We start from the raw sequence: 11,625 nt of genomic DNA, 5'->3' as shown, positions 1-11,625 counted from the left end.
GAGTGACACTGCATGCACTGATGAAGAATCTTGGAGGTTTCTTGTTGAGTGAGAAGATAGTGTATCTGCTAGGAGTTACATTTCGCTGCAAGTTACAGTGACTTAAAAATGTAGGAGCTCATTCATCTCATGTAACTGTCTCATGTAACAGGAAGTCTAAAGGTGGGCAGCCCAGGACTGGTTCAGCAGATGCAGACATCATCACTGACCCAGTGTCTTTCTGTTTTTATATTGTTCCCTCCTTGGTATATGCCTTTGGTCCTGATAATCACAGAATATAATCCTTCAGCTATCACCTGCTTACTTCTCATTGGACAGAACTGATGGTAGGACTACACTTAGCCCCTAGAAACTCTAGGAGATGGAGTGTTTAGATTTCTTGATTTCATTGTAGAGGCGAGCCAGGGGAAAGGGGACTGTAAATGGAATCTCGGGGAGCAGAGCCACAGGGTCTGCCACACATGGTCATGGCCTCCAGGGAGATAGGGACACAGGAGGAAGTGTCTGCTTTGGTGGAGAAGGGAGATTTTGTTTGGGGCATATTAAATTTGAGATGCTGACAGGGTTATCCCAAAAGACTGGTGATTGGATCTGCTCCAGCCTGACCCATGTTACTGCTCCTTAATGCAAAAATGACATGGCTCAAAGTCCTTGAGTTGGGCCTGCCTAGCTGCAGACAGTCACATGACAAAACCAGGAAGTAAAGAAAAAAGTCAAGACACACATCTGGCCAACCAGCCTGTGTCATCTCCTTGGACTTCATTGTTGGTTGATGAATAGACCTGTGACCCCAAAGCAGACCAGTGAGGCTCAAATCTAGAATTTTTATTGGGACTATTGGCAGGGGGAAACTTTGTCCTCTTGGACTGTTGATAGGTGGGATACAAGTGGAGCTTCCAGTGCCTGCCTTGCTATTATGTGGCAAGATGGTGCTGATGAGCTCGTGCTGGCAAGCTTGCGTTGATGAGATGGTACAGGGATGGCCTACACCCACCGCACGGCCAGATGCACCTGACAAGAGGTGTGTGGGATGAGCAGGTAGGCTTCTCCCAGGCACGGGTGGTAGCAGGGAGGCTGGGTGCTGAGTCCATGCTGTAGCAAATTTGGCTTCTCCTAAAGCAGCAATGTTAAAATACAGAGTAAATATGGTGTAAATGGCAATTTTGTAACTCCTTAGAAATGTTTAACTATATCTTTACAGAAAGAAAATTCAGTGCAAGATTTAAGGAAAATATTATTTAATGATAGACATTGCAGTATTGTTTTTAATAGCAAAACCTGGCAAAATATAAATATCCAACAACAGTAAAATGGTTGTGTAAATTATGGCATGTCCATGCATGGGTATGTCATATGGCCTTTTAAAATCATATTTCAAACAATTTTAGCAACATGGAAAATGTTCATAATATAATGCTAATATGAAGTTATATAATATATTGTATGTTATATTAAACTTATATATTATATGATAATATATTATGTGAAATTATATATAACTTTTCTAAAGAACCTTTATTTGCATAAAAAAGAGGCTGGAATGACGTATACCAAAATATAATCATGTTTTTCTCTGGATGGTGAGATTATGAATAATTTTTATTTTCTTCTTTATTCTTCCCTGTATTTTCCAATTTCCTACAAAGAGTTTTACCTTCATGATCAGAAAATAAAATGCTTTTGTTTAAAAGCTAAAAAATAGACAGAATTGACCTCTGATTCCCGTTTCATATATTTGTCCTTAAAATCACCACCCTCCCGTTGTCCTCACCCACGTAGCGTTCCACTGCCAATCAGAGTCAGGCATATATTCTGATTCCTCTCCATTGCTGGATAATGAGCTCCTTAATGGTAGGTTCCATGTGTTGGTCCTCTGATCCTCCTCCCTGTCTTGCCTTGCCCATGTTTGGAAGCCAATAAATACTTGCTGAGTTGAGTTGCAGGTGTGCAGCTCATGCTTGACTTTAAGAGAAATAAAGAGATACAACAGAGCGGAGAAGTTACCTTAAAAGAAGGAGGTGATCTCCAGGTAGGACTTGAGAACATTTTGCTTTTCCTCTCTGTGGCTCACGTTACTTCTCTGTAAAGAGGAGATGGTAACAGCTCCCACCTCGGAGCGCTGCTTTTGAGGATTACGTGAGTTAACAGAGGTAAGGACGTGTCACGGAGTGGGGTACATAGAAAGTGCCAGAGAAGCGTTTCTTCTTCCTGCGATTTGTTCTGGCTCAGAGCCTGGCTGTTCGTGGACACCTCCCCAGTCCCGCGGTGGATGCACCTTCTCCAGCCTCTGTTAACTTCCAGAAAGTCCATTGTTCTGCCTTTCGTCTGCTTCTTTGCAAGCCTCTTTACTCTTGCAGATCACAAGTGATCTTTTTATTCCCTACATTACATTAATATGTCTTCTTTAATACCTTGTGGTATTAAAGAAGACATATTTAATTAAACTTTAAAACGATGTGCTTCTTTCTCCTCTGCAGTGCCCTAATTGTCTTTTAAGATCACAGTATTCCTTAAATGCCGATGTAAATGTGCTCAGCTCCTTACAGAGTCAATTCCCAGAGAAAGGCATCCTCAGCTTCATGCCCAAAGGCAGGGTTTTGCGAATTTCACGAGGAGTCATTTGTGGGAAGTCCACAGCTCAGGCTGTGGTAAAGGCACGACTTGAATCCAGAACCCCAACTGGGTCTTGCATAAAATGTTAAGTGGAAGGGGTTCGTTGCTTGTTTCCCATTTCCAGCTACCAGTGGGTGGGTTACCTGGACACTCAGTAAATGTCCTAGTGGAAGAATTTTTATTTACAATAAAATTCATCCACAGTCCCAGGTTGCTTAGTTACCCTGGCCCCAATTCCTTGGTAGGTATGTAGGGAATGGAAATCTATTTGTTTTTAAAAAAAACAATAGATTTAATTTTAGATTAGAGCAGTTTTAGATTTACAGAAAAACTGAGCAGAAGGTTCCTCTATAGCCCCCTCAGACACACACACACACACACACACACACACACACACACACACACACACAGTTTCTCTTATTACCTTGCTGCATTTGTTACAACTGATGAACCAATATTGACACATTAATAACTAAAGCCCATAGTTTACATTAAGGTTTACTCTCTGTATTGTACAGTTCAATGGGTTTTGACAAATGCAGAATGCCATATATCCACCAGTACAGAATCCTACAGAAGGCTCTCACTGCCCTAAAAATGCCCTGACTTCTTCATTCCTCCTTCCCTCTCCAGGAACCCCTGGCAACCACTTATCTTTTTACTGTCTCGATAGTTTTTCCTTTATGTAAGCTGGTTTTTGAATTATTCATATTCTAGGGTTCTATTCCAGGTCTCTTACAGGGTGACCAGAGGCAGAGAGAGCTGGGAGCTTTTGGCACCAGTGTTGACCCTTTTATATATAGATAACCATTCCTGGACGGGAGAGCAGAATGGACACGCACTGATGTCCACTTGCCGTGTGATGTTAGGAAATCCCCTTAACTTTCTTCATCTGAACATTGTCCTCTAACAGTGGGAGAAGTCAGGCTGCTGTGCCCTGCCTTCTCCCCTCCTGGAGCGAGGTGAGAATTCACATATCAAGTGGAGGCTAACATTTGGGGCACACAAATGCTAATCGTCAATAACCAGTTGCTCTGCTAATTTAGGAGCCTTCTGAGAATGCTTCCTGTTTAACCTGCAAATGAAGCCTCCAATCGTGGGGTTGCACGTCATTCCACAATAGTTTTGGAGCATTATGTCTCGCTGGTGCATGACTCACAGGCTGAGTTGGCCTGCCACCGGATGTCGCAAATAATGCTGCTATTCAAAAGAGGAGGGATGCTACTGGCAGGGCTTGGAAGTGTGTGTGTGTTCTTTTTTTAATTTAAAAAAAAAAAATCTATGTGTCTTCCAGAATATTCCAAGCCCCTCCCCTCAGGAGGAGATTCAGTGCTCTCTGTTTAGCTGGTGAGGCAGAGGAATCAAAAACAACATTATGTATAATAGCCTTGAAGCCAAATTACAATATTTACCTCCACACGTTAACTTGATGCACATAATTAACTGTGCTTAGAACAGAAAATGGAAGAAAAGGTTCAATGAACACCCACCTGTGTGTGGTGAATAATGTTGTTCCAACAGAAACAAAAGTTGAGGGGGAGGATTTAGGGAGGAGGGAAGGATGTGTGGAACTTGAGCATTCCCAAGGAAGGAATGAGACAGGGTTGCTCCGTGTGTGAGCAAGACCCTGGGGGCATGGCCTGGAGCCATCCCATCAGTGGGGAAGCATCCTGGAGCAACTGAGTTATTTTCTCCTCTGACTCACCAGTGGGGTCGTGAGTGTTTCTCTAATAAAGATCAGGTTATAACCGCTTCAGTGCAGGGATGCAAGCTACAAGCTCAGGGAACATCCGGGGTCCTGTGGCAAAGAGTGAAGGCCAAGTCCATGGAAAGTTACACTGTGACTTTATGACCGATGTAAGTTCAGCTGGGTGTGCTGGACCCCTCATCACAGATGTCAATGCTCTGCCGACACTGCCTTGCATCCTGGTGGGCTTTCACGCCCCGCTGCCAGCCCCTGCACAGCTCTGCTGGCTAACTGCCCTCAGGCTGTCAAGTCCCCTTTTCCTGAGACTTGGATACCCAGAAGCACCTGGGAATTTAAATCCCCCAGGGGCAGTTCTTGAAAGACAACTGATGGGTATGCAGGTGTAGATACTCTGGTTCTCTTGCCTCGCCCCACCCTCAGTTGAGATGACTCTGATGCCCCTTCTGAGCTCCCCTGTGGGATTGAGTCCAAATTCCTCCATTCTCCATGGAGTACTTGATACTGCACACTGGCTTCCTGGTTCCACCTTCCCATTCTCCAGCTGGATTTTCCAGGAGTACTTCCTAATAAATCACTTCCACATGAATCCGTGGACCATTGAAAATGGGTTGGGAGGCTTTTCCATGTACAAGACTCTACTCATTTGGCCACAACTGATTGGAACAGGGATGGAGGTCTGTCCCGAAGCAGAAAGTCAATAGAATGGCTGGCTTAAGAGGTCTGCCTACCAATAATGTCCTAGATGTCAACTGGCCATCCCAATCAGATCCTCTCTTATTCAATTCAAATTGGAGACATACATTTGGTTGGTAAACCCAGGAAAGGCAGAAGCAGTGATGGAGAGTGGTTGTCTCACAGAAGTGGCAAAGTGCCAGACTAGTGAGCCAGTGGGCAATGGGGCAACAGGACAAACTTTACATTGCTTGAGCTTGTTTTACCCTAAATGCCCTCATTCCTACTTGTCATTCCAGTATGCTGAGGCTTGGGCTGCGGGGAGGCTGAGATCACTGGCCATCCTCTTTCCTTCCTTGTATTTCTTTCTATAAGCCCCCACCACCACCTCCCTGCTGATCAACGTGACCATGTTCCTTGCAACTCAAAAAAGCTTAACAAGTAGAAAGAATATGAAAAGTAGCCCGATGTAATTCTAGGAGCCAGAAATAGACCTATAGTTCCTTTCAACATTTTTTCAATTATATGCCTGCGTGTATGTATTTTACAAAGTTGAGGTTATATATTAAATGTCATGAGCATTTTCTCATGTGCTAAAATATTCTTCAAGTGCATGACTGGCATGCTACTTAATATTTCATTATAGGACGAGCTATAATTTATTAAACCAATCCCCTATTGGACATTTATGTTGCTTCTACATGTTTCCTAGTATAAGCATTCCTGGGGATAACCATTCCTTAAACATAAATCTTCGGGTTCATGTCTGAACAGTAGAACTACTGGCTCAGATGGAATGCATTTCTGAAAGCCTAATACAGATAAATCAATGGTTCCCAAACTTGTCTGCACACTGCAATCACCTGGGGCTCTTCAAAAAGTCCTGATACCTGGACCCCACTCCAGAGATTATGATTTAAATATTGGTGGGAGGTGAGTGGATTTTAAGAAGATCCTCAGATGATATCATGGAAGTGGAAATCACTTGGTTTTGAGGGTTGCTTTAGGCAAAGAGAGATTTTAATGAAAACAGAACATGACCTGATGTGCATAAGGAAGGAGGAAAAATTTTTTGCTTTACACTCAGCATTCTTAGCAGAGGCTAAAAGTCGACTGAACGGGGACTGGATGCCAGGTGTTGTCTTCCTCTACCCCACGGGGTACCCCGTCTCCTGAATCCCATCTGTCCACTCTCCACAGCCTCCCTGCCGATCAGCTGCTGCCAAGGCCTCTCCTGCAGAGCTGATGGCAGCTCAGCGGGAGTTGATCTTGCTTTCTAGTGACCACAGAAGAGAGAACAGTGGATTCCTGAAGGGCTTGTTCTTGGCATTTGCTGTGGGCCTTTTTCTGACACCCAGTCCCTCTAGCTGCCCAGCAGGGAAAGGAATCGATCGATCATCATTGGCTGAACACTGGGTGAGACGTTCTGCTTATGCTTTCCCTAGGTCCCAACCTTTCCCTTGGATTTTTTAAATTAATAATGTTTTTGTTAGAAAAGTCATAGGCTTACAGAAATATTATGCATAAAATATATAAAATACATGGTTCCCATAAAATACCCTATTAACACCTTGCATTAGTGTGGTACATTTGTTATAATTCATGAAAGAAAATTTTTATATTTATCCTATTAATGGTAGCCCATCATTTACAATAGGGTTCACTGTGTTGTACAGTCCTATGTTTTTTTCTTTTGATTTTTATTCTAGTAACATCTATACAACCTATTCCCCTTTTAGCCACATTCTTATATATAATTCAGTGCTGTTACTTATACTCATATGTTATGCTACCATCACAACCAACCATTACCAAAGCTTTACAATCAACCTCAGTGGAAATTCTGTGCAATTTAAGCATTAACTCTCCATTCCCTACCCCCAACCCAGTCTTTGGTAACCTATATTCTAGATTATGACTATGAGTTTGCTTTCTCTATTTCGTATCAGTGAGATCATACATATTTGTCCTTTTGTGTCAGGCTTATTTCACTAAACACAATGTCTTCAAGGTTCATTTATGTTGCTGTGTGAATCAGAACTTCATTCCTTTCTAATGATGAATAATATTCCATTGTATGTACTTAGCACATTTTGATTATCCATTCACTTGAACACTTGGATTGCTTCCATCTTTGGGCAATTGTGAGTAATGCTGCTGTGAACATCAGTGTGCAAATGTTTGTTCACATCCCTGCTTTCAGTTCTTCAGGGTATATACCTAATATCAGGATTGCTGAATCATATGGAAATTCTATACTTAGCTTCGTGAGGAACCACCAAACTGTCTTCCACAGCAGTTGCACCATTTTGCATTCCAATGGGCAGTGAATGAGTGTTCCTCTTTCTCCACATCCTCTCCAACATCTGTAGTTTTCTGTTTTTTTAATAATGGCCTTTCTAGTAGGTGTGAAATGATATCTCAGTGTGCTTTTGATTTGCATTTCCCTAAGAACTAGTGATGTTAAGCATCTTTTCATGTGCTTTTGGCCATTTGTTTTTCCTCTTCAGAAAAATGTCTGTTCAAGTCTTTCATTCATTTTTAAATTGGGTTGTTTGTCTTTTTATTATTGAGTTGTAGGATCTCTTTATTATTCTGTATATTAAACTCTTATTGGATAAGTGGGTTCCAAATATTTTCTTCCCTTAAGTAAGCTGCCTATTCATTTTCCTGACAAAGTGCTTTGAAGCACAAAAGTATTTAATTTTGAGGAGGTCCCATTTATCTATTTTTAATTTCGTTGCTTGTGCTTTGGGTGTAATTCTAAGAAACCACTGCCTACAAAAAGATCTTGAAGATGTATCCCTACATTTTCTACTAGGAGTTTTATGGTCCTGGCTCTTATATTTAGGTGTCTGATGGCTTTGAGTTAATTTTTGTATAAACTGTGAGATGGGGGTCCTCTTTCAATCTTTTATATATGGATATCCAGTTCTCCCAGCACCACTGTTTAAGAAGACTATTCTTTCCCAGTTGAGTGGCCTTGACAGCCTGGTCAAATATCAATTGGCCAGAGATGTGAGGGTCTATTTCTGAACTCTTAATTTGATTCCATTGATTAATATGTCTTTCTTTATGCCAGTACCACAGTGTTTTGACCACTGGGGCTCTATAATATGCTTTACAGTCATATTGATTCCCCCCACTTCTTTCTTCTTTTTCAAGATGTTTTTGGCTATTTGGAGCCTCTAACCCTTCCAAATACATTTGATGATGGGCTTTTCCATTTCTGCAAAGTTGAGTGTTGAAAATTTGATTGGTATTGCATTGAATCTGTAAATCAATCTGGGTAGAACTAACATAATAATATTTAGACTTCTAATCCACGAACATGGAATATCCTTCCATTTATTTAGACCTTCTTTGATTTCTTTTAGCAATGTTTTGTAGTTTTCTGTGTACAGTTCCTTTACATCCTTGGTTAAATTTATTCCTAGATATGTCATTCTTGTAGTTGCTATTGTAAATGGAATTTTTTTCTTGATTTCCTCCTCAGATTGCTCATTACTGTTGTATAGAAATACTACTGATTTTTGTGTGTTGATCTTGTGTCCCACTACTTTGCTGAACTTGTTTATTAGCTCTAGTAGTTTTGTTGTATATTTTTCGGGACTTTCTAGATATAGGATCATGTCATCTGCAAATAGCAAAAGTTTTACTTCTTCCTTTCCAACTTGGGTGCCTTTTCTTTTACTTGCCTAACAGCTCTAGGTAGAACTTTTAGCACAAGGTTGAATAACAGTGGTGACAATGGGCATCCTTGTCTTGTTCCAGATTTGAGATGGAAAGCTTTCAGTCTTTACCATTGAGTATGATGTTAGCTATGAGTTTTTCATATATGTCCTTTATCATGTTGAGGAAGTGTCTTTCTATTCCTATTGTTTGAAGTGTTATATCAAGAAAGGACGCTGGATTTTGTCAAATGCCTTTTCTGCGTCAATTGAGATGATCATGTGTTTTTCCCCTTCAATTTGTTGATGTGGTATATTATGTTAATTGATTTTCTTGTGCTGAACCACCCTTTCATACCTGGGGTAAAACCCACTTGATCGTGGTGAATAATTCTTTTAATGTGCTGTTGGATTTGGTTTGATAGTATTTTGTTGAGGATTTTTGTATCAATATTCATTAGAGAAATTGGTCTGAAATTTTCTTTCCTTGTAGAATCTTTATCTGGCTTTATTATTAGGGTGATGTTGGCCTCATAGAATTAGTTAGGTAGTGTTCCCTCCTCTTCAGTTTTTTGGAATAGTTTGAGCAGGATTGGTATTAATTCTTCTTGCAATGATTGGTGGAATTCACTTGGGCTTTTCTTTCTTGGGATCCCATGTATTTAGAACCCTGTGGCTGATTCTGATGCTTAGGAAATTTTGGAGGCATTCCTTAAAGCCCTGAGCCTACAGTCTTCATTTATGTATCTGTTGCTCCCACTGGATGCTAAAGCAGCTGGTGACTGACTGGGCATAGCTCTCCCTCTCCCTTCTCTCTCCTTCTCCCTCCCTCTTCTCCTCCCCCCCTCCCCTCCCCCTCCCCTCCCCCTCCACTTCCCTCTCCATACTTCTGTCAAATTCTAACAGCGTCTGAGTGCCACTTGTTAAAATATTCAGAAATTTGTGAGCCGGTTGTAAAAAATAGCTACTATTACAAATTATAAATTAAATTATATGAAGCTATAATTTAATGCATTATATTAAAAACAAAAGCAGTAAATATTTAAAATTCATCACTTCCTTATTATTTTACAACATTTTCCTATTACCTGTCATCTTGAGGTTATGTCTACTGCTTTTTTATCGTGGAAGTACTAAATAATGTAGAGCTACTGTACTCTTCTTCCCAGCTGTGACATCACTTTGGCAGCTTGAAAGCAGTCACGGCAAGAATATTTACACCATGAAAATAGGAAATGCTACAAATCAGGGTTTTGTTTCCTCTCAGAGAATGGTGGTTAAACATTTACCAGCATGCCACTGATTCTAGATAACTGCACACTGGGACCATTGCTTGGTCCAGGGGTATAATAAGGAATTGCCCATAACTGGGGTCAGGATGGAGCAAGGGTCTTATGAGCAGTGAGAGGTCAGAGGGAGTAATAGGGATGTCCAAGCCAGCTTTGGATCAGAAACCAGGTCATCAGGAAGCACACAGAGGTGTGAGGTCGAGGCAAGGGAATGGGTCAAAAGCAAGTCAGAAGGACATCCAGTCCAAAGCATTAGAATCCAGGAGGCCTGCCAACCAAGGCAACTGGGGAAGATGCTTTGGTACCCTTCCTGTATCTGCTCAACACAGCATCCTAACGTCGGTACCTGCATCACCACTCCTGGAAGTGCCTGGAAGTTGGGGTCCCTGGTAGCCACCAAGGATTGACAGGAGTTGGGGGATAAACACTCCAGCGTTCATGCTACGTCGGAGTGAGTTTCCACCACCTTCCAGAGGTTCTCCAATGGGACTGAGCCCCAGTTGCCCACCTCTGTAACTTGCTCATTATCACGTTTGATTGTTTGCTTGGTTTTGTTTTCCTCTTCATTGTCTCACTTCTCCACTTGGTTGGTATTTCTTGGATTTATCTCCCAAATAAAGCATTTGCACTTAAATTGTTGTCTGAGGGAACCCAGCCCAAGATAGTAAACATAGCCTAAGACAGCACCTCCCAGGAAGACTCTGAACTGCTCCCATTGAAGCTCGGCCTTATGCCGGGGTGCAGGTTTGCTCCTTCCGCCATCTTGGAGCCCGTGGAGGATGCTGGGAACAGGATGTCTAAAACGGCAGACATGTCTGGAAGGCTGCGGTCCAAGGTCAATTTTGCTGGCTGTAAGTGGGGTCTCAGGGAGGAGCGGGAGCACAGACTCTTCTTAAAATTGAAGGCATTTATGTCCGAGATGAAATTCTGCTTGGGCAAGAGATGCGCTTATGTGCACGGAGCAGAAAACAGCACAGCGACCCCTGGCGGCAAACTTAAGAAAACCAGCGTCATCTGGGGAAAGGTAACCCGCGTCCACGGAAACAAGAGCATCGTTGGTGCCAAATTCTGGAGCGAACTTCCTGCGAAGGACATTGGACACAGAATCCATGTGATGCTGTACCCCTCAAGGATTTAAACTAACTGAGAATTAAATAAATACAATTGTGAATTTGTTAAAAGAGGATGGCAGGCTGGGATGATGGCTGGGAGGGTATCTGGAGGCAAGCCTGCTTTCCATGTCCTGTTCCCCAAGAAAACCCTCATTCAGCATTTCCTGTACCCCTTCAGGGGGCCTTGCAAATGCCAAGTGGGTGAAGGGGTCCCTCTTGACTGTCCTTGCCAGGTTGCAAATGGTCAGTTCACTCAGAGATAAAGGCAGCTTCCCCCCAATTGCCTAACTTGAAGTCACTCTCCCCGCTCCCCAGCCTGGTACCATTTCATCAGGTGTTGCTTGCTGGTGACCAGCTGTGTATTTACAGAAGCAGCACTACAGAATGTCTGAGTGTTTTACTTATGTCCTGCAGAGGCACCAGGTTTCTAGAAATTAAAGGTCTGCTAATTACTACATTAAACATAGAAAGTGGCTAAAACAGGCCCAGAGATACCATGCCTTCATCTTCTTATTTTATATGTATGTTTTAGTTGGGTGCACCAATGAGTCTTGTTGGTT

The 11,625-nt window shown here is 42.1% G+C and overlaps 1 protein-coding gene across 1 annotated transcript; it reads left to right on the top strand.

The window, feature by feature from the left end:
* Positions 1 to 10,764: 10,764 nt before the first annotated feature.
* LOC119516150 (60S ribosomal protein L35a-like) lies at positions 10,765 to 11,091 on the top strand. The gene has a single exon (XM_037812360.1). It carries the CDS (start codon positions 10,765 to 10,767, stop codon positions 11,089 to 11,091), a length of 327 nt encoding a protein of 108 aa, XP_037668288.1.
* The last annotated feature ends 534 nt before the right edge of the window (positions 11,092 to 11,625 follow it).

Source organism: Choloepus didactylus, chromosome 19 (assembly GCF_015220235.1).
Source record: "Choloepus didactylus isolate mChoDid1 chromosome 19, mChoDid1.pri, whole genome shotgun sequence".
In the NCBI taxonomy this organism is placed as follows: Eukaryota; Metazoa; Chordata; class Mammalia; order Pilosa; family Megalonychidae; genus Choloepus; species Choloepus didactylus.
Note: the sequence above shows the minus strand (reverse complement) of the source record. Positions and strands in the feature narration are given on the sequence as shown.

What these genes read in the sequence shown, in the direction of transcription:
- LOC119516150 (XM_037812360.1), top strand. Translation starts at nt 10,765, where the DNA reads ATGTCTGGAAGGCTGCGGTCCAAGGTCAATTTTGCTGGCTGTAAGTGG.